General features: G+C 57.8%; 1 protein-coding gene across 2 annotated transcripts in view; it reads right to left on the reverse strand.

Annotated features, from left to right (window-relative positions):
• The window catches only part of Parvb (parvin beta), a 69572-nt gene that overhangs the window by 15610 nt on the left and 31329 nt on the right, over window positions 1–22633 (reverse strand). For both annotated transcript variants that reach the window (XM_003470563.5, XM_063243812.1), the window contains exons 2-8: window positions 22171–22260; window positions 20645–20715; window positions 11776–11878; window positions 4957–5097; window positions 3809–3924; window positions 1426–1484; window positions 26–45 (exon numbers count right to left, since the gene is read on the reverse strand). In XM_003470563.5, coding sequence (XP_003470611.1) covers window positions 26–45; window positions 1426–1484; window positions 3809–3924; window positions 4957–5097; window positions 11776–11878; window positions 20645–20715; window positions 22171–22260 — 600 coding nt within the window. The remainder of the gene's footprint in view (window positions 1–25; window positions 46–1425; window positions 1485–3808; window positions 3925–4956; window positions 5098–11775; window positions 11879–20644; window positions 20716–22170; window positions 22261–22633) is intronic.

A 22633-nucleotide genomic window follows, 5' to 3' on the forward strand; every position in this document is an offset into this window, starting at 1 on the left:
ACATTGTCCCAGCCAGGTCACTTACCAAAGCGGCCCATCATCATCCTGCAGCCAGGGGAAGAGAGAGAGAGAGAGAGAGAGAGAGAGAGAGAGAGAGAGAGAGAGAGAGAGAGGTCAGGAGGCCCCTGGGCAGGCCTGGGTGATAAGCGGCACTACAGGGCAGGCAGGTGACCACAGGAAGCCACCCTGCTGCCCGGGGAAGGGTGACTGCAGGGACGGGCAGACAGGACATGCTTTCAGGAGCAGTGACGCTAAAGGGCCTCAGCCCCCAGGGCTGGGCTCTGGAATGGGCAGCACAAAGGACCATGATGCCCACTGGGGCCACACGGTCCCTGCCGGCCTGAGAGGCGGGGGAGCTGTTTCACTCCGACCCCTCCAGGGGTTTAATTAATAAACATTCACATACAGATGCACTGGTGCAGGCACCAAAGCCAAACACCATCTGGAGATGGACACCCCTGCCCAGCCCTGGGGACGCCGGGGAGAGACAGGGAGCGATGCCTAAGCCAACACTTCCGTGTGGGCCAGGCACCCAGAGGCAGAGCATGCAGCATCCGCCCTGGGAACTGCCAGGAAGCCAGGAGGGCCCCCTGGAGGGGGTGACCTCATGTCCACCTCCAGCAAGAGGAACAGAAGGTCCTGGGACCAGGTGAGAGCTGACGGTGACCTTACCGGACCCCAGGGCCACCCTCACTGTGCAGCTGCCCAAGGACTGAGCCCTGGATGCTCCCTTGGGATTCGGGGCTCCTGGCATCCTGCTGAGCGGCCTCCCAGGACCCCTCACGCCCTGACTCTGCCCCGAACCTCCCCACAAATGTGCTCAAACCCCGACTCCTCACCCCCAGCTCTTTCCACCGGTCCTTTCCCCAGGCTTGGACACCCTGGGAGCCACACGAAGGCCACCCATGGGCGTCTCCTGGAGCACCCTGACTGCACACGTGTCAACACGGTCCCATGTGAAACAGGCCAGGGCGTGAGGCACCTATGTGGTGGATTTTAAACACCCCATGCTGGGTATCAGAGGGCTCCAAAAAACCACGCACCAAGGGTAATATTTGACTCCCTATGATCGGTGGCTCCGGAGCTTTTGGGGCCTGGTGAGCCCAGCTTCCAGCTTTCTGTAAGAGGCGGACAGGGCCGGGCAGCGCCAACTGGGCAGCGCCAGCCAGGGGGAGCTCAGTGTGGTCATGCGGCTCCTCCCTCCGAGGGGACAGACGTTGGTGACAGGTCTCAGAGACCACCCTGAAGCAACAGCTTCCGCCCCAGCAACTGCTCAGAGCTCCTGACCCAAGTAAGGGAAAAAACACCTGAGGCCTTGGTAAGGACGGTGGGCGGGGAGGGAGGAAAGGCGGGCAGAAATCTGCGGGCACAGCCCACCCTGAGACCCAGGCACCCGGACCGGAAGTCGCAGGCGGGGCCACTTACTCTGTGGTCGTGGTCAGCTCCTCTGAGACGTGGCTGGAGTGGAGCAGGCCTTCCCGCTTCTGCAAACCCCAAAATTCAGAAATCATCACCCACGAACTGGGCGGGCAGAGGAGTGAGGGGAGGGCCGGAGGGGCAGGGGGGCAGGCGTCACAGGCAGACAGACACCCAGGCAGGAGACTGGCTTAGACCCGTCTGGGCCAGTGTCCCACAGTGACCATAGGGGACCCTTGGGGCAGCTGCATCCTGCGCCCCCGACCTGCTCCCCATGCTGTTCTCCACCCAGGAGAAACGGCCAGCTTGGGCTCCCACGGGGTTACCAGTAAGATCAGACATGTGCCCTGCCCTGAGCGGGTCCCCAGTGCTCAAGGCCACCCCAAATCTCCACATGCGATCTCTCTCGGAAAGAAGTCTTTCCAGACGCTAGGAAGCAGGAGGCCACACTGGATTACAGTGACCTTGAACCCAATGTGATAGACGCCATCAGGAGAGGAAAGAGACCCAGAGGCATAGCTGGAGAGAGGTGGCCACAAGCCCGGGGGAGCTGGGAAGGGCAGGAGCAGGGCGTGGGCCCTGCGGCCCTGCAGACACCTCGATTTCAGACTTCCGGCCCTCAAGAGTGAGAACCGACCTGCTGTCCATAGCCTGGGGAGGCTGACAGGGGTGCAGGGGTACACAGAGGTGGGGGCAGGGCGATGGAGGGGTAAGCCCACCAGTCACCACTGCACGCCCCTACCTGCACCTTGGAGGGTCGAGAACCCGCTTCCCGTAGAGGCGGCCCCTGTGGACACCGTCTCTGGTCAGCGCTGCCCTCCCTGCCCTGAGCCCTCAGCTTCCTGAGAGCCTCCCTGGCCGGGTTCTCAGGATGAGGCGGGCCCAGGACTTGGCTCACGCAGTCCCACACCAAAGCTGGCGGCAGCTCCTCCCAGATGCTGGGCCCCAGGCCGAGGCATCGGAGACACGAAGCCTAACAGGGCAAGGTCTGTAGCAAGCTCTCAACTTGGCAGGGAAGTCCCTGAGCTCAGAAGAGCGGAGCAGCCTGCCCAAGGCCGCCTGCAAGGGGGCAGAGGAGGGCCTGGATTTCGTCTCTTCCATCCAGGAAATGACACCTGCCGTGTATGTCAGATCGGATAACCAGTCACCAGAGCCGAGCCCAGAGGCGCGGGGACCTGGGAAGGTCAGCCAGCTGCCTGGCTTCTCCCCTCCTATCCCCGATTCCTCCACGGTGGGCACGGACCAAAGAATCCTGTGACCCTGGTCAGGCAGAAGCCGCCAGCGAGCACTTGCTTGGGTCGCTCAGACTTTCCGCAAACCTAAATGATTTTCTTGGACAGCAGCGCAAGCCTGAAAGGAAACACCAGGACAGCGGGCCACGCAGGGCTCCCGAGGCCCGAGGCTGACGTAGGTGCCTGGGCAGCCTCTCCCTGCAGGCTGCCTGCGAGCGTGCACAGGTCCAACAGAGGGACCGCAAGAATGGTCCCCCCACCCCGACCCTGGGGCCTGCGTCACTCCGCCGACCACAGACGTTCTCGCCAGGAAGGAAGCGGGGAGACATGGCAGGTGACCTTTGCCAGAGGCCAGCAAGGGCCTTTCTCAGGGTAACGCAGGGGTCAGGTGGCTTCGGAAAACACAGGCTCAGCCAAATCCTCAGGACCGCAGAGACCACGGGACTAGTAAGTTGGAAACCCGGAGACCAGTGCGGAGTCGGATGTCTCAAGTAACACACACGCCAGGGACATCAGCTCCCGGCACAACCTCAGCTCTCTGGCAGTGGCAGCTGCACCCCAGGCCTGCGTGTGTTTTTCTCATTTAGGGTCCCCAGCCACCCAGGAGAGTACGTGGTACCCAGTGGGCGCTTAGTACGCGCTTATGGTGCTGTACACTCAGTGCTCCTAGCAGCTACAGGGCACTCAAAGGAGAGGGCAATCAACCCTCACAAGGAGCCTGGGCTCCGCCTCTGCTTCTGCCGGGAAATCAAGAAAAATGACCTAAAACGGAGATGGTGGGGGCCGAGAGCTCTAATACGCAGGGAACGCGAGCGTCTTTAATTTGGGTATCAATTTCACCCCGCCGGCCTCAACCCCCTCCGGCGAGTAATAAGCACATTCAAGGGGATTGGATTCCGACTGGCTGGCTTCAGAGAGGAATGAATGTCTTTTCAAAATTCTGGAAAAGGAGACCTTAACACTCCTGCCTCTGGTTCTGCCTTTCTCCAAATCAGCGCTATTGTTTCCGCAATAATCACGTAGCTCCAACCCAGGGTGAGCCGAGCATTTTGTTAGGAGGAGAAAATGGAAAGTGGCCTCTCGGGAGGAAAAAGAAAAAGGCAGAGGGTGCCAGGAGGGTGCCAGGAGGAGAGGGCCAGGCTGCTGTGGGCGGTACTCACCCGGACGACCACCACCTGCACCGACACGTGCTCGGGCAGGCGGATCGGGGCCTGGAAGTGCATGGCCAGCGACACCAGGAGGTGGATGATGGACACCAGGTTCTTGCCGTGGATGGCTGGCCGGGGTGGAAGAAGGGAGGCCCCCGTCAAAGCCAGGCCCGCATCCAGCAGGCCCAGGCCCAGCGAGACCGAGGAGACCCGGATGCAAGGAGCATGGAAAGCAGGGTGGACCGACGTCCCTGGGGGCTCATTTCCAGTTTGGGTTTTCTTTTCCTGCTTTTGCTTTTTGTTTTTTTGTTTTTTTCTTCCTTGTTGAGTGAAGGTGACTTGGGCCACCGCTTGCAAAGCTTGGTGTCCAAGCCCTTTTTAAAAGCCTCGTGTTTTTAAAAGCAGTGTGGGGAGGACAGGTCACAGCTGCAGGCGCCTGTCATAGTCACGCATTATTATCTCCGCCACTGACCAACTTCCCCTTCTGCACAGGCAGCCAGCCCCACGGGGTCAGCGTCAAGGGCAAGCGCTGTCCTGGGGACGCCTGACAGGGATCCTGCCCTGCCCCAGCCGGTCCCCAGCTGCCCTACCCCCTGTCTGCTCGCCCTGCTGTGTACCCATCACTGTCTGTGCAGGCTTCACATGTGGCAGGCACCCGCTCCCCTCAGCCTGTGACAGTGAGGCAGGGCGGCTCTGTCCAAGGTCACGTGCCCAGAAGTGGGGGCCAGGGCCTGAGGCCCTCTGAGGAAGAGAAAGAGGACCAAGGACCACTGTCCAGTCTCTTGGCCGGCTCTTGTCTGTGCTGGGAACACTGTAATGTCACCTCGTCCTAAATGCAGCCTCCCTGAATATTCCCAAGGCCAGCATGGGCTCCTGGACCTGCTTTGGGGTCGCCAGCAAGACAGCTCACTTAGCACCACCAGCACTTTGGGTGACTGGAGTTGGGTTCTCTGCCTCCACAGCCCCAATCGGCCCCCTCAGAATCAATCCCCAGCTTTGAAACAGGGAGAACACAGAACCGCTGTGTGCTAACATTGCTGCAGTGTGAGCTTGGCCACCCAGCATCCTAAGGACTGGATTCTCCCTAGGAGAGCAGCAGGGTGAGCTGGTTTTTAAATGCAGAGGGCAGGCTGCCCTGGTCCCCTCCCCGGGGCACTCACAGTCCACGTTCCACCGAAGCGCCCAGCCGTGGGGCCGCAGCAGGTCGTGCACGGCTTCCAGGACCGTCTGCAGCTTCTGCCTCTGCCCTATCTCAGACTGGGTCACCTCGGCCACATCCAGCTTTCGGTCCGCCAGCTTTTCTGCAGAGACAGAGCAAGAGTCAGAGCATCAGAGAAAGCTGCAGGCCCCAGAGCTGCCTGGCCGTCGGTGGCAGGCGGGGCACCCAGGAACCCTGGACTCTGAGGTCATTCTTATCCCCGAAAAAATAGTTCCAAGGAGGAAGTGAGGCATCAAAGACAAAGCAGCGTGTCTGCGTGGGAGCATCCTGTGCACACACAACGGGAAAATCACTCAAGGTGCAGATGGGGGAGAAGAGGTGACCCAGGAGGCCGGGGAAGGAGTCCCACGGGTTCCCGCAAGGTAGAGGCATTTGATAAGGATAATAAAAAAGCCCCGAAAAGCCACCTCTGCCTCGCCTCGAACCAGGACTCCCATTCCCAGTTCTCTAACATTTTGACACCACGAGAAGACATTTGATTAGAAATCCGCAGAACTCGGGACTGCGTGATTTCCAAGCTGAGCAGGAAGCAATGTAAAGGAGCCCGGGCAAGCGCTGTCACATACATTCACGATCCAATTACCGAGACAGAGGCCGGGCACAGCCCTGGTGCCTTCAATTTCCCTCGGGGGCAAGTGGGGCTGCAGGGGACAGACGGGGACAGGCAGGGACAGGCAGGTGAGCGGTAGCTCGGTGGGCTGCACCAGCTAACAGCAGCACAGCAGGAGGCACCCAGGGGACCCTCCTCACTTTGAATTCCAAGAGAGGGCGCCTCCTGACAGATCTCCAGCCACACAACAAGAGCCGGACAGAGCATCGCAGCACAGGTCATCTGCTCTGGACCTGACCCCTGCCGGTCGTCCGTCCGCACTGAGCAGCTGTCAGCCACGCCACCCCAAACGCCTCAAGTCCAGGCTGGTCACTGTGGGCTCTCCACGCTGCACATGATGCCCACACAAAGCCCCTTGGGGGGCTCGGGGGACACCAACACTCTTCTTGCATTCTCTCCTGCCCCAGGCAGGACAAGCAGCTCTGGGGTCCCCTGCAGGTGAGGGGATCACTGGCAACACCGTGGGGCTCAGCACACCTTCAATCAGCCACTCATCTGTTCACCCACAGAACAGCTACTGAGCCTGCTGATACACAGGCACTGCCCTGGGCGCTGGGCAAGCACGGGCAGCAGAGGTCACAGTAGGGACATGGTGGGTGCGGGTGACGGCCACCGTGAGTGAACAAACTAAGTAAGATCGCTGCCAGGTGTGGTGGCACAGCCTGTAGTGTCAGCACTCAGGAGGCTGAGGCGGGAGGCTCGCATGAGTTTAAGGCCAGCCTGGGCTACAAAGAGAACTCACGGCCCACCCAAACTGCTGAGTGAGATCCTGTCTCAAAAAAATAAATAAAAACAAAAAAATAAGACCAGGGAAGCAGAGGAGAGTGAGGAGACAATCAGAGTTTGTGGGAAGTGGAAACAACCCCCAGCTATCTCTAGTAGTTCTGGACTGGACAATGCCCAGCAACCTACATGGCCACTCTGAAAATACAGACGTCAGCAAGAGCCAGCAGAAGAGCCAGCAAGACTCATAGATGTCCAACAACCAAGCACAGGGCAGACAGGGCCCTTGGGGAAAGAGGGGCAGGGTCCACAGGAGCCCAGCCATCAGGAGACCAGCACGCCCCACCTGTCCCCCGCCGCCAGCCAACCCTGCCCACTGAAGGTGGCCTCATCGCTGGGGATGAGGGGAAGGAAGGTGCTGCTGTCAGCATGGGCTGTGTAACAAATCAGACCGGCAGCTCGGACATCAGCCATGAGTTCTCACAGACCTGCGGACTAGACTTCTGAGATCAAGGTGCGGACAGAGCTGGTTCCTCCCAAAGCCCTGTCCTCGGCTTGGGGACACCATCTTCCCCGTGTCCCTGCGTGGTCTCCTCTCTGTGCATCCTCACCTCCTCCTGTGACAGGAACCCCAGTCACGTTGGAAAGGACACCCACAGGACCGCATTTAACGTGATTACCTGTACCTGTACCTGCCCTGTGCAGTGAGGAGAGAAGACGCCAGCACGGGAATACAGGGAGGACATGGGCGACGCTCCTTGTGGCAGGCGTGAGGGGCGGCGGCAGCTGCATCGCCTGGCAAACCTGCGGGAGCCACTGCCAGGCCCTCGGCACCCCACACGGGCACCCGCTGTGCCCGTCTACCTCAGGAGGGCGCTGCAGCCACGGAGAGCCGTGCACCCAGATCCCGCCCTGCGGCAGGAGTGCAGCGGCTGCTCGTGGAATCTTCTCTCAAGGAGAAGGGTCCCCTGGGGTCTTCCAAACACGCCCCGCCCCGTCCTCCTTTTCTACCCCTCTACCCCGGTCAGGGCCGACCACGCCCACTCACCAGGCCACGCCCCACCCTCCTCCTCTACCCCTCCCAGGGTAGCTCTACCTGGCCCCGCCCCTGGTCCGACCCCGCCCACGTCTCCGGCCACGCCCTCCCCGGGGCGGTACTGCGCAGCCCCTCCCTCAGGGCTGACCCCGCCCACTCCACCCTGGCTCCACCTCCTCCTGACCCTTCGGGTTGGCGCCCCCTGCTGCAGGTCGCACCTTCCCGCAGCCCTCTGCTCTACCACAGACCCGGGGAGTCGCTTTGGCCGTGAGGTTCACCCCGAATCCTTTGATTCTGGGCTCTGCCTTTGCAAACACAAACTGAGCTTTTGAAGGCCTCCATCAAGGTCGTTCCTGGAATTACATCACACGTCATTCTGCAGCCCGGGCGAGCCACGCAGCTGCTCTGCTGTGTCTGAGTGTTCTCGTCCACCGCGCTTTCCCAGAGCAAGTGGAGCATCAAACCACTCGACACAAAAGACGCTCGGGCTGCCTTCTCAAGTGCTCGGTCAGACATTCCAATGAGCCGGAACAGCAGCCTGGCGCTACACAAAGGCTGCCCCGCCCACGCGAGCCTCGCTGCTCATTACAGACAACAGAAGCCACGCGGTGGGACCCACGCACAACCACGCCCCCTGCATTGGCAGGGTGTCCCCAGAAGGGTGGGCCATGAGCCGGCAGCCAGCGCCGCTGGTCCCTACGGTGGCCGAGGTCTGGCAGCTGGACCTCACAGCCGGAGTGGAGGGCAGCCAGGTCCTCTCCAGGACTGGTTCTCAAGCACGCAGGAAGCTACTAAGCAGGTCGGCTTCCCCACGCGCTGCAGCCCCGGGGCCGTGTCAGGCAAAAGCAAGGCGCTTCCCTGGTGGTGGCCGTGTCAGTGACGAGTGACCGTCATCTCCGAGGCCTGACAGGACTGCGAGCAGCGTGCTGACACCAAGCGCAGGCCATCAGCACGCCGGCCGCTGCGTGCTTCACAATTATGAAACAGTCTTTACCATATTTCGGATTCATCCGTGAGCCACGGGCACTGATTCTGGGACGCGTGCTCTCTCCTTGGCCACTTTCAGAGGTGGCTTTATGGGAGCGCAGGGCATCCTCTTCAGGTGCCACCCCCGCCCTGTGCGTGCCATTTTCCAGCACCTCGGCTGCCACAGGGCAACCTCAGAAGCCCTTGAAACCTTTTAAAATGCCAGCTCTGATCACATCACAGCCCTGCTTGAAAACCACCAGGACTCCTGTCACTTGGGGGAAAGACCTTTGCTCACCGGGCCGCATGAGAACTGGCCCTGTCTGTCTTCCCAGCCTGTCTCCAGTTCTCCGCCCTTGCCCGCACCAGCCTCCCGCCCTGCTCTCCTCCCCACAGAGCCCGGGGCACCCCTCCCACCATGCTCCCAGTGAGGTCTGCTTGGATGCCAACTCCCCAGAGGGCTGCCCGACCAAGCAACCCACAAGCCACCCTGCCGCTCTCTGTCCCTTCCGGCACTCGGGTCTTCCTTCTGCCGGAGTGCGTGCCAGGGCCGGGACCCTTCTCGTCTCCCGCTGTGACTCAGTGGCACAGAAGAAGCCAGTGAATACGCACTGAGCAGATGAAGGAATGGATGGATGGATGGATGACTGACACGAATCCTCCCCTCCCCAGTGCCCTCTTTGTGTCCTGGCCATCCCGCTATCCTTGGGGCAGCTGTCTGACCCAGTTTCCCGTCCCCAGCCTCAGCAGGTCTTCTTCCAAGACAAGAGGGCTGTCCAGAGCCCTGTACACCCAGAGCAGAGGACACAACCCCAACGCAGTCCCCGTGCTACAGAGGCTGCCCCTGGCCCCCAGGGTCCTCCTGCCCTACAGGGGGTGCCCCTGCCAGATTGCACATGTCCAGGGGAGTTCCCTTCTGAATCAGGATCCCTGCAGGACTGCAAACCCCCTCCATGATGCCCACAGCCCCAAGAAGTGGCCATCTGGGGTTGTCAGCTGGGGAAGCTGGGGCTCACTGTGGGGTCCCTCAAAGGCCCGGGAGTGGAACAGAAGGGAGCCCCAGGCCTGGAATCTGCGAAGCCCATCCAGTGCTTGGGGTCTCCTGCTGACCTTCCAGAAGTCTGCTATCCACACATGCCAGGGGACATTCTCGAGGCACTTTCTGGGGCCCCACAACCACACGAGAGCTTCATGAGGACCAAAAGGCTGTACGCTCATCGCTGACCCTTTCCGGGTTCTCGGGACAGTGCTGAGGTTCTGCAGACCAGACTAGGGGTCTCCCCTCCCTTCCACAGGACTCCTCCCTTGGTTCCGCTTCTGTAACCACGGCCTCTGCTCCCCCCTTTCCTGCCATGCACCCAAAATGCAAAGCTCACGTCCTGCATCCTTTCCAATCACGGTGTCACCCCCACCCCCAGTGATTCTCTAGGGGTCACCGATAACTCTTGGCATCAGAGAAATCAGTGTCACCGGGCAGGGACTCTTTTTTAAAAAAAAAATGAAAATATGACACTTTTGCACACTGATGTAAATATTCCAGAAAGGCTGAAAATGGCTTGGGGTGCAGAAGTGGAGACTGACTGAAGGCATCTTTGGCGCAGTGCTGCAGTTCCGGCTGACTGTGCTGGGCGGTGCGGCCTGACGCCTCTTACGCCTCACGGGGCTGCGAAGCACAGGCCTGGAGCTATGCAAGGAGACACGTCCTCAGGCCGGTTTCCTCTGACTGTGTCTGAATATTGAAATGGGCATCCTATACATGACTCCTCGTCCAGGGACCTAGTCACTGAATGATCTGGCCCCAGGCATGCAAACGCACTTGTTACACGTAGAATGTCTGTACTTAGGTTAAATTAAGTGCAAAGTGCAAGATGCTGTGGCACAAGCCACCGTTTGTGTGAGACAGAAAGGAAGTCAGTGTATGCGTGCGTGTGAGCGTGGCAGAGAAACTGCAGAGTCACAGAATCCACCGCAACGCACGCCTCGGGAGGGCGGGATCACAGCGGAGGCTCCGAGGCTTCTGGTCACACTCTGGATTTCTGAGCCTGTAAATGCCTTACGTCCTGAAATCAAGGTACGCAATAACATTTTAAAAACCTGTGAAGGTCCCACCAGAACCTCAGTACAGACAGAGATAAATTCACCCGATTGTGGATCTAACCGAACAGGCAGAGCGCCTCAGCCTCCCCAGCACACCTGGGCCCTCTCTGCCCGGCACCTGTCCTAGCGGGAGGGACAGAAACTAGGGAGCCTCCTTGGCTCGTATCAGGCCTTTGGGGTCCGTGTTCTCAATGCAGATGAGGACAGAGAATGGGGAGCCCTGTGGGTGCTGACCAGAATTAGAGGTGTCGGTGTGGGTTCATGATTAAAAACAACACTCGTTCCCCAGCTCTGCTGACAGAAAGGCGGGGACAGGACGACACTGGAAAAGCGGGCTGGACTGGCAGCACCCTGATTCTCATTGCTACGCACTGCTCCCCTCTACAAAGGCAAGGGATGAGGGGCGGGGAGGGAACGCGCTTGTTCACGGAAGGAAGCAGCAGCGCCCTCCGCCACTCGAAGCCTCCAGTTCTCAGGGATCTGAGTCCCGGCCACAGGTGACTGGCCACTGTCCTGTGGGTGCCAGGACGGCCACCTGGTCCCAGAGCACCCACCACTGTCCTGCAGTGACGGACACATTAAAAGAGCGGAAAGCACCTTTCTGGTCCGAGCAGGCTGGCCGCACTCTCCCAGGGATTAAAGCCCCAGCGCTTCCCCAGTGACCGGTGGCCCCGGCCTGCCCCCCGCACAGCAGGCCTGGGCGTGCACAGGAGAATCCCCACACACACTCAGGCGGCTTCAGAACGGTCGTGACAGACAGAACAGGAGAGGGGAACAGGAAGTGGGGGGCTGTCGGATTCAAGATGAAATAAACAGAACCAACACGGCCATCGCACACACAGTCCAGTTCCAGACCAAACCAGACCGGGGGGGGGGGGTCACTGAGCCCACCCGGGTTGTTTTCAGGGCCCACTGTGATACTAGGGGACCACCTGACCCAGCACCCTACAAACAGAACCAGCCAGGCGCCTCCGCTTGGCTGCCAGCTCCACTTGGCCGTGAGCTCCATGGTGGCGGGGGCCACGTGTACCCCACAAGGAGGGGGGACCCACAGTCATCAGACGCTGGCTAGAGAGACCAGCCGGGTGCAGTGGTGCACGTCTGTTATCCCAGCTGCTTAGGGAACACTGAGGCAGGACGATTGCAAATTTGAACCTCAGGGATAAGGCTCCTTGTTCACCCATCTCCCTGCTCCACTTAGCACAATGGGAGAAACATTTAGACTGTCCTGGTCCCTGGACCTCCCAGCGGATATTGGATGAGAGGATGGGTGACCGTGCAGCCACGGCAGGCAAGGAGGCAGGGTCCAGTGGGGCCCGGCCACTCACCCAGGAGCTTCTGCAGCACCTGCCCGTCGTACAGGTCCTCCTCCAGCTGCTTCACGATGATCCGCTCCTCCACCAGCACGTCGTTGATCCAGTCCAGGAGCACCTGCGGGGAGGTGGGCATGCATGTCACAGCCTCGCTCGGACAGCGCCATGCAGGTGACGGCAGGGACACCGCTGTCCAGCACAGGCCAGCAGGATGGGGGCTCCCTGTGGGCAGCCTGTCAGTGACCAGGGCTCCCCGGGACTCCCCAAGTTCCCTGGGCAGGGACACAGGCTGCCCCCTGGAAACGCAGGCAAAGAGGGAGCTCCCAGCAAAGTGGGTGTCCTCAGTCCATCCCCTCTCCTCTCAGGGCCGTACCCCAAAGGGCCGAGTCCCCCTGAGCTCTGCTGGGATGTGAAGGGGACCCCTCGAGGTGTCACTCATGGACTTCAGGGCTTTTCTGAGCCCTGAGCACACAAAATGCATAAACCCACAAACTCCCGGGAACGGCAATCACAACCCCTCTCGGGGTCACAGCTAAGGGCACAGTTCCCGAATCCGCTGCTTTCTGCCCCTCTGGGAATCAGCTGTGACCTGCGAGACTGGCCACAAAGCAGATTTCTGTGTATTCTGTTTTCCCACTAACTCCGAAATAGTCAATCAGACACGAGGTCTGAGGAAGAACAGAAGCAGAATCGATCCAGGGAGCGCTGGGGGAGAAGGCGGGGTGCTGACCAGCTCCGAAAGCACAGGACAGAGTGGCCCTGCAGCCGCCTCCCTGGGTCCTCTGTGGTCCCCACTGGGGATCCTCTGTCCCCCCCCTCCTGGCCACATCGCATCCAGGTCCAGTTCATGATGCTGTGACCTCCAGCGCTGCCCCTAACGTACCATCCCCCTTCCCCGGGGGCCTGCAGCACCTCCAGCCAAACTCACACCCCAAAACGGGCTGCTTCCCCAGGAAGGACCGAGGCCCCCCACCCATGGGCCTAGGAGCTCGGGCCGTCCAGTCACCCAGCTCTGCAGTCTTCTCGACGGGGCCACCCCTCGCCATCGTGCTCTGACCACGCCCTGACCTCCCGGGTCCCTGGCCCGCCAAGGCCGCAGAGGATGGGCACCACCAGGGCAGCAGCTGGCCCCCTGCTGCCTCTGCCCGGCTGCAGTCCCCGGCCACGCAGCCAGCCACACCAGCTGCACCCCACCCTTCTTAATGCCGGGATGTGGATTCCCCGAGCTGGACCTGGAGTGTCAGCAGGGTGGCTCCCTCGGGCTGGCTTGGTGCCCAGGTCCCCTCAGCCACAGAGCTGAGACCCGCAGGTCAATGCCCGCTGGGGGACCTGCTCCGGCCACTTAGCAAGGTTTTACTGATCTGCTTTTGGTTGTTTGAAGAGCATATACTAAGCTTAATAGCTAAGAATAAGTGAACAGCCGAGTGTGGTGGCACAGGCCTATAATCCCAGCAGTCAGGAGGCTGCGGCAGGAAGGTCATTGCTAATTGTAGACATGTGGCCACTAATGCCCCTTAAAGTACCCAAAATGCACCCCCACTGTTCTAAGCCATGAGCCTGCTCCTGCGATAAGTTTGCATTCATTTTAATGTTCACACTGTTTTTGATCACCCCGTACATGGCTCAGCGATCCCTGGGGCTTCCTGGCTCTGGTCAGGCCCAGTCTGGCTGCCCCCTCTCTTGAGCCGCCCTGGTCCCTGACCACCCACCAGCCCACAGCCGCTGAGGCCGGCCACAGCCTGTTTCTGCCTCCCTGCCAGCACCCAGAGAACCCCTGAGCCAGAGACACCCCGATACTAGGTAAATGACCACTACTAACATTCGGATTGTCTTTTATAAAGTTTGGCTAATAGATTTCAACCACTGTTACAGGCAGAACTTCAAAATGACCCCTAAAAGGCCTAGTCTGCTGGTGTACATGGCCATCAAACCCTGGAGCTCTGACAACAATGGATCCAGGACACAGGTGACTTCAAGAGAGGGAAACAGAGTCTGGTATAGTGGCACACACAGTAATCTCAGCGCTTGGGAGGCTGAGGCAGGAGGATCGCTGTGAGCTTGAGGCCAGCTTGGGCTACACATGAGATCCTGTCTCAAAAAAACGAAAGGGTTGAGGAGGACAGAATCAGGGACGGCCAACCTCACCCCAAGAGCCCTTACATCTGGGCCCAGAGGACAGAGCTGAGTGCTCAGGGTGCTGTGAGAGGGACCGGGTGTGTGGGGAGTCCCCACAACCTGGGCACCAAAACTGACAAACCCAAGGGGTGGGAAGAACCGAAACCTTGCAAAAGATGGCAAGCTTGGAAGGGTTCGTTCCCTGATTTCAGCCCCCCTACCAAGCTCTCATCACCCAGACTGAGACGGAAACCAAGACAGATCCACAGGCCGGGTCTGGAGACAAATCTCACACCACAGCCAGGGTGTGCCAGAAGGGGCCAGGACAACCCACAGGGACCTTTTAAAAAGTCTTTCAACAAACAGAGCTGGGACAACCGGACGTGGGCATGGAGAGGACAGAGCTGGACCTGCTGGACACTGAGTCTACGTCTGCCCTTAGAGCTGGGCCCAGAACAATTGGGTCCCACTCTGGTGGCACTTCAGCAGCTGGGACCGTTAATCCTGCTTTGTCACCTTGGCTGGACTGAGACACCTGGACTTGGACATCGGGCCCCTAGGTGTGTATGGGGGGACGCAGTGGCGCCACCCTGGTGCCATCTATGACCCCTGACAGCTCCCTCCTGGCACCACGTCCCCGCTCTGCTTGCTGGGCCCCACAACCTGAGCAGCTTCGCCCCACCAGGCCCTTCCACCACGATGGTCCCCCAAACCGTGAGCCGAGCCGGCTCTTTCCTCCAACTGGTGTGCGTCCGGCATCTCCGCTCTGCAGCAAGAAGGCCGACTGAGAAGCAAAAGTTCAATGCTGACTTGAAATATGGGAGAAAGAAATGAAAAATTTCTTAAAAATAACAAAGAAACAAACAGCAATAATACAAAGACAAGAAGATGATAAGAGGAGCCATAACTTAAGGATTAAGAACATAAAAGAAGAAGTAGGGACACAAACAAGTGAACTACAAAAGCTACTCACAGAAATAATCCAGGAGAATTTTCCTAATTTAGCAAAAGGTAAAGATACTCAGATGTATGAGGCATACAGGACCCCAGCTACCTACAACCCTAACAGAGAAACACCCAGGCATATAATAATAAAAATTCCAGAAATTCAATACAAGAACAGAATATTAAAAGCTGTTAGAGACAAGAAACAGATCACTTACAAGGGAACACCCATCAGAATCACAGCAGATTTCTCTTCACAAACCATCAAATCACGAAGAGCATGGGGGGAAATAATTCAAGCTTTGAAAGATAATAATCTCCAGCCAAGATTGAGATATCCTGCACAACTGTCCCTGGAAATTGATGGAAAAACGAGGTGCTTCCAGGATAAAGAGGAACTGGGGGAATTTGCAACCACCAATTCAACCCTACAGAAAGTATTGCAGGATATTCTAAAAAAAGAAAAATACAAAGAACCCAGAAATAGTGGCGAGGAGGCCACAACAAATGGAGCAGAGAACAAAATGAAGAAGACAAACTGACAGCTACTGACAGAAAAAGAGCTCAACAGAAATGAGACAGAGAAGATTGGATGATAGGAACAGCTATTTTGGAGAAAATGACATCTTAATAGGTAATACTGATTTAGTATCATCTTGTTTTGAAGTCTCATCTAGCTTTTGTTCTTCTGTCTCCAATGGTCTAAATAGGTTGTATCTTATTGGATTTTGTTATGTACGATAGTATAAGCAAAAACCTTTTAAAGACAAGGAGATTATACAGAGACCATTGTTCATTTTCTGTTAGTCGATTCTAAATACTCTATAATGCTGTCATTCTCTTAAATGGTTTTACATTGTTTTGATATACTTAATGCTACAGTATATGAAGTTGTACTCAAGGACTTCAGGGAGGGAGTCAATATGGTAACTATTTTTGGGTCGGAAATATCTGGTGGTGAAACACTATTCTGCTTAAATGGTTATGTTTTGATCTGCCCTGTTTCGCTGTTATGCCCTCTTTTTTCTCAATCTCCACTCCATTATTTACTTTTTTATTTTTATCCATTTAATTAAAGGGAAAAATATAGCAGGATATAATATAGTAACCCACTTTGACTTTCTATTATCTCGATTTGAAGCCCTGTATTACTCTCACCATCTTGTTTTTGACTGAGGTTTCTCTATTCTGTTTTGCTGAATAGTATCAGGTTCAAAAGTTTAGGCATCAGCTGAGAAGATAATGAGATTCATTATAACGCCCATTCTCGTTGACTTTTATCTACTTTTGAAGACCTACAATGTCTCCAATGTTTTGGTTTTGTCGGTTTTGTTCTTTACTATTTTGTTCAATTGTATTATAACTAATGATATAGGCAATTCTATTAGAGATAGCGGGAGGCATTATGGTAACCATTGTTGATCACCTTGTATTATGTTTTTATATTATCTATTATATCCACCCTTTTGACTTGACCGATTCTGTTCTGTTATGTCACATTTGGTTTTACTCTCTTCCAAAAAAGCAATAAGAACCGTGGGAGCAATGAAACCCAAAATGTGTAATAGTCACTGTATAAAAGAGAGGAAAAGAAAGTGCTCTAAACTATATAACTGCATGTATATTTAAATGTATAAGATAGAAAATGATATCGCAGAGTTTTGTTGGATCATTGAACGGAACTGTTTGCAGTATCATTGTTGGAATGTCCACTCTACAGGCTTTAATTTTGTGACCTGAACAATTATTTCTAAGATGGCAATATGTAATCCATTAACTAGTGATTTCCTACTGCACATTTTTTTCTTCTGTAAATCTGTATAACTTGTACCCCTTCACTGTTTTTTTTCTTTCTTTTCTTTTCTCCTTAAATAAAAAAAAAAATATTTTGGTGTTAAAAAAGTTCAATGCTGACCGAGCCATGTTACCTGATTCCCTGTTTCTGCTGCCTGTGTGTTCAGCCCTCTGCCTGAGATCGTCACCCAAACCCACAGCCACCAAGCCGCCGCCGTGTTTTCTGAAGAGCTTCGCAGCTCAGTGCTTCCGTTTAGCAAACTGGTCACACTGCTTCCTTTCAGTGCAAAGCTACAGGTTCCCAACCCAAGGAGAGAAGAGGACGCGGGCTCTGAGGCTGCCCGGAGGAACACCGCGGCTACCCGTGACGCTTGAGGGAAGGAGGGAGGTGTGCTGTGATGGCCTCATGTCTGTCAGAAGGAGCTCTACCCTGGGAGGCAAACTGAGAGCTTTCAAGGGCCTCTAAGGACACTGACCAGCAGGCATCGCTGCCACCCTCAAGGCCACACTGCCCTGGCTCTGGTCCTTAAAACACCCAGGCATATGCATACCTCAGGACCTTTGCACCTGCTCTTGGTCTGTGGGACACATTTTTCTCTCATATGTGACACAGAGGTCTCTGCTCAAATGCCATGTCCCTGCCCACCCCACCTAAAACAAGAAAGGACCGCTGCTGCCTGCTCAGCTTCCTTTAAGGTACTCAGGCCACCTGGGCACGCGTTCACCTGACCCTGTCACACCTTCTTCCCAACTGGATGGTCAGCACCATGTGAGCTGGGGGCTTTATTTTTCTCAAAGCCACAGTCCCTCCCCTCCATGGCTAAGACAAGAACAAAATCCCAGAGGGGCACACACAGACGGGGACCTGAAAGGCCTCCTGAGGGCAGGAATCCCTGCTAGAGGTCTCCACGCCCAGAGCTCTGGTGTCTCAGAAATGCAGGACAGGGTCAGCTCTGCGCAGAGAAACAGAAGCGTCCACCCCAGAGAGATGACAGCTGGCTCTCCAGCCGGTCCAAACCCAGACACAGAAACACCCAGCGGAGAGAGGCGCACGTGAAACTCCATGTGACACCAAGTCACCGGGCCCCCTTCCCTGTGTCCCTGGGCGGGGGCAGCAGGTTCCTGGGCACCGCACACCCTGTCCTCCGCTGCCCAGGCCATCCGTCTTCCTCCACTGTCAAGATGGCTCCTCTCATTATTTTTAGGGATCCGCTCATGTGCAGCCCCGAGGCCTGCGGGCAAATGTCCAGGACTCGTGTTAATCACGTCCCTGCCCAGCGGCCGACCCGGCACCTCTCAGGAGCCTGCTTCAACCAGGATAAAAAGCGACTTTTCCTTGTTCCCTGGGTTAGAATCCGGGTCTGCAGTCTGTCTCCCCCAGAGCTATGACAGCTACGTTTTAATCACTTCCAGACAGAGTCCTGGCCACAGAGCCCTTGGAGGACGCAGGCTTGTCCCAAAGGCCAAACGAGGGCGGGGTGGGGTGCTGGTGGATGGAGCGGGGTCTGGCGGCCCCCACCGCGCAGGCTGCGGCCGGACAGGGGTTGTATGCAACTGATTTTCTTCCCAGTACAAAGGGCAAACGACAAAAAAAGAACAAAAAGAAACAGTGTGGAGAACAGGAAGAGTCCTGCCCAATACACGGGGAGGAGATCCGTGCACCCCAGGAGGTGGGATCAAGGGCTTGGGGCAGCCGCGCTCAGGAGGCCTCCTGAGGCTCCTCCCGATGCCAAAGTGCACTGCCCCGTCCTCGGCCTCGCCCGCGTACCCCTGGTCCACCGGCTGCCTGGAGTCACACGCCGGAAGGAGAGGACTCGGCCTTGGCTTCAGGCGCTGACAGCATCCCCAGGAGACCCTGTTTCTTCTGCCCAGAGATCACGCCCTGGGCCTCCCGTGCAGGGATGGAGGGCCCGCAGAGCAGATCACAGAGCTGGGGAATCCACTGTACTCAGGGGTACCGTCCACCACAAAGGAAGGTGAGTGCCCAGAGTCCGACAGAGAGGCCTGGGCATGCAGGGGGGGAAGGGGCTGCCCTCCCCCTGCCAGACACCGATGTCACCCCCAGCAGTAGCCCCAGGTCCCCAAAGGGCTCCTTGTGAATGATGAAACACACCCCATTATTCAGGCAACTCCGAGGGTTTGGGGACCTCTGTGCCAGGTTTGAGAGCAAAGACCAAAGCAGACTGTTTATTCCACAGCATGAAGGCCTCTATCCAGCCAAGCGCAGGAGTCCTTCAAGTAAAGACCAAAAACAGACCCAATGTTTCATCTGTCACCAGGCAGCACTCGCCTCCGTGCAGAAGGGACACATCTGGGACACTCCAGAGAAAATGACAGCACAGGAGACGCGGCCCAGAAGACGCCTTTCGGGCCGCAGAACAGAGGAGCCGGGTCCAAGCGGGGGCCAGGCCAGCCCTGCTCACACTGGGCCGGAGACCCCGCCTCATCCCCGACACCACTTCTACAGGACAGTACAGGACGGAGGCTCACAGCTCGAGGTAACCGGCCCGCCACTGTCAGTGGGGTCCAGCCAGAGCCCAGGACTCCCACGGGGGCAGCGGGCACTGGGGACTTTAAAACAGAGACCTCTTAGAGCAGAGTGGACAGGAGGAAGGTGCAGAGGACAGAGCTGGGGGAAGTGGACGGCAACTGTGAGCCCCGCTGCCCCTGCTGAGGTCAGCGTGCTGGCTGCTGCTGCCCAGCCTCTGCCGTGGACCACTGAACGTGGCATCTGCTGGGGCCGACTCGGGTGTGGTCCCCACCCAAGGGCCGGTGGCCCTGACCCACCAAGGCCTGAAAGATAGTTCAGTCCCCGAGTGTGCGACCCTGGCCGGGCTGCAGGCAGCCCAGGGAGCTGGTGAGCCTCGGGGGCCTTGGAGGGTTAGGGGGGTAAAAGCAGATGGTCCCCCCCTAAGTGGGCTGAACTCACTTGGGCAGCACTCACTGGGTCACACCCTGAATAGTACAAAGGGCAGAGCCTGGGCTGGACTCAAACTGGAGAATCTCCTGCCTCAGCTTCCCCGAGTGCTGGGATTACAGGTGTGAGCCACCACCCATGGATATTTAGGTGGCAAAGTGAGCTCCTTTTCTTAAAGGGCATTCTTTGGAATAACAAAATGACTCAGGAAAGAAATTTCCTTAATAAAATAAACTAGATAACTAAAGTTGTTAAGCATCAACCTCACAGAACTGGGTAACATAACGTGAAATCCTGAGTTCAATTCCCAACACTGCAAGGCAAAATTATAAAGAAAACAGAACCCATGTCTTTGAGTGGACCCCAAAACCCAGGGGGCGACTTGGCATCACCCTGTCCCCCAGAATCCGCCCTGGGACACGCATTTCTCTAAGCACAGCCCTGGGCCCCACAGTGGCCGTGGCCAAGGTGGGAGCTTTACTGTGGAAATGGCTGTGTGTGGCATTTGCAAAGCCCTGGTCGTCTGACCGAGAAGGGGCCGTGCAGGCGAGGCCTTTGCTCAGCTGCCCTGGAGCTGTCCCCCTGCAGCCCCAGCTGCTCCCCGCTGGGCCCGAAGCCCCGCAGAGGAAGCAGCAGGCTGAGTTGCTAGCAAAGAGCTGGCCCTCCGCTCCCAGGAAACAGTGGGGCTCTTGTCCCCCCAGGACTTCGGGGGACAAAGCAGCCAGCCTGCACTGATGCTTCCAGAAGTGGCAACACTGACCACTGGCCAGCAGGGAGGGACTCTGAGCTCGGCTCCTCTGCAAATGGGACAGAGACGCAGCTCTGCAATGATCCCCAACTCCCAGCCCATGGTAAAGGGGTGCAAAAGCCCGATGCAAGGCCCTGGCACCCTGAAACCCATCTTGACCCCAGCCAGCCTCTCCAAAGAAGCGGGTTCCAGGCCTGCCACGCTCGGCGCAGGAACAAGTCCTCCGTGGTCTGTGCACCCCGCTCGGTCATGCACCCATGTCCCTTTCAGGAGCCCAGGGCTCAGCTCGCTCCGCCAGGACGCCCTGGTCCCCAAACAGAGGCCTCGCCCTAACGGGGACACTGATGCAAGTCGGACCTGCTTACCTTGACCAGCTCCTTGAATTTGGGGTCCTCCCTGGAGGTGGGGTCAATCATAGTTCGCTCCTCATTCTCCTCTGTCAGGGATAAGGGGTGACAGTTAGCTGGGCTGGCAGGGGGGCCGCAGCGGGAAACGGCAGGAAGCGGAGACCTCGCCACGTCCTTGGTGAGGACAGAGGACGCGGCCGTCACGTGTGGACGTCAGATCCCACAGCACGGGGCAGACCTCTGCTTTGGGGGTGAAGCCAGACTCCCTCCTCCCGCCAGCCTGGGCCAGGCCCCCGACCCTACCGCGCCCCCCCGTGTGGGGCAGAAACAGCAAACGGGGGAGGGCGGCACCCACGGGGACCAGAGCAGCGACCTGCCCAGCTGGGACATCAGGTGGCAGCCTCGGGCTCCTGGGCCGCGGGGAGCAAACACAGGGAGGAGCCGAAAGATTGGAATTGGACATTGTGTGTAAAAGAAAAACTGGGAATATTAGAAACAGCAAAACAAAAACAACCAAGATGACACTTCACAGCCAGGTGTGCCCGTCCCCAGTCCGCTCCGCTACCCAGGAGGTGCCGCCCCTGCCTGGATGTCCCCAGGTGGGGCACGGCTGGCACTGACCAGGCCCCAGGGCAGCCATTTAGGAAGTCAGTGACACAGAAGGGTTGGCACCGCCTGGCACCCGCCCAAGGGAAATCTGTTTCCTAGGACCCCGTTGGTCTGTATCGGAGGTGACGTGTCCCTCCCCAGGGACAGTGGTAATGTCTGAGAATGTTTTTGGTGTCCCCTTGGGTGAGGGTGCCAAGGGTGTTGGTGGCAGGGGCCACAGCAGCTACACAGAACTCCTGGGGCAGCCAGGCGTGGAGGAGCACACCTGTAATCCTAGCACTCGGGAGGCTGAGGCAGGAGGATCATTTTGTAAATTGAGACCAGCCTGGGCTTCAAAGGGAGCCCAATGGTAGCCTAAATGGCATAGTGAGACCCTGTCTCCAAAAGAGGGTGGGGGAAGAGCCCCTGGTACCCAGGACAGCCCCAGAGGCCCACAGCACAGGAGGAGCCCATGCAACAAAGTGCTAGGTCCACGTCCAGGTCCCAGGTCCGCGGGCAGAGCGGGGCCGGACTGGAGCATCCATCCAGCAGCAGCAGAGGCCGGATCTCCCAGGAGGAAAGGGGGTCGAAGGGGGCCTGCACCTCTCCCTGCTGCGAGCTCCTGAGGCGTGGCCTCCCCACGGAAGACGGAAGGACAGACAGGCCCCCCCTCTGAGCAGGGCTGGGAAGGAGCAGAGCACGCTTCCTCTGACATCCACCGGACCCCAGAAATGCACCTGGGCCACACCCTGATCACGGCAGGCCGGGAAAGTGGCCCCTGGGCATGTCCACGTGCCCCACACCAGGAAGCTTGCTTCCTCTACACCCTTGGCCTTGACGAAGCCCGACTGAAACGCCCAGTTGGTGTTCCATCAAAGGCAGACCACCAGGCCCGAGAGCCCCATGGAGAGCAGCTGTGCACAGACCGGGGCCGGAGGTCCAGGAGCCCACCGTACCGAGCTGAGTGTCTTCGGGGTGGACGTCCACCGAGGCAGCGGACATCGGCGAGTTGATGGCACTTCTGCCCTCTTCCTGCAGGTCACTCACTGTTGGGAGAAGACAAAGAAAACCACGGTTGGGTTAAGTGGGATTCGTGGCCTCACGCTGGCCACGGAGGGCACCGCCTGTTGTCACGTTTAGCAAACGCTCCCCAGCGGCTGGAAGCACAGAAAGAGCCCCACACCAGACGTTCCCCAGTTCCCGCCAACCCCTGCCAACCTGTTCTCCCTGTTCTTTGGAACACATGGCCAAGGCATAGAAGCTTCTAGAAGCTTCTGGATGCTTCTGGAGACTTGCAGGCCTGCCCAAGGTGGCTGTAGCAGGCAGGGCTTCGACCACAGGGGCAACAGATAAGCCATGGCCCTGAGGTGTGGACAGCCCTCCTGACGGCACGACAGAGAGAGGTAGAAACCAAGGTGC

This window comes from Cavia porcellus, unplaced genomic scaffold, assembly GCF_034190915.1.
Source record: "Cavia porcellus strain 051 isolate PalLab524CR breed Dunkin Hartley unplaced genomic scaffold, mCavPor4.1 scaffold_40, whole genome shotgun sequence".
In the NCBI taxonomy this organism is placed as follows: Eukaryota; Metazoa; Chordata; class Mammalia; order Rodentia; family Caviidae; genus Cavia; species Cavia porcellus.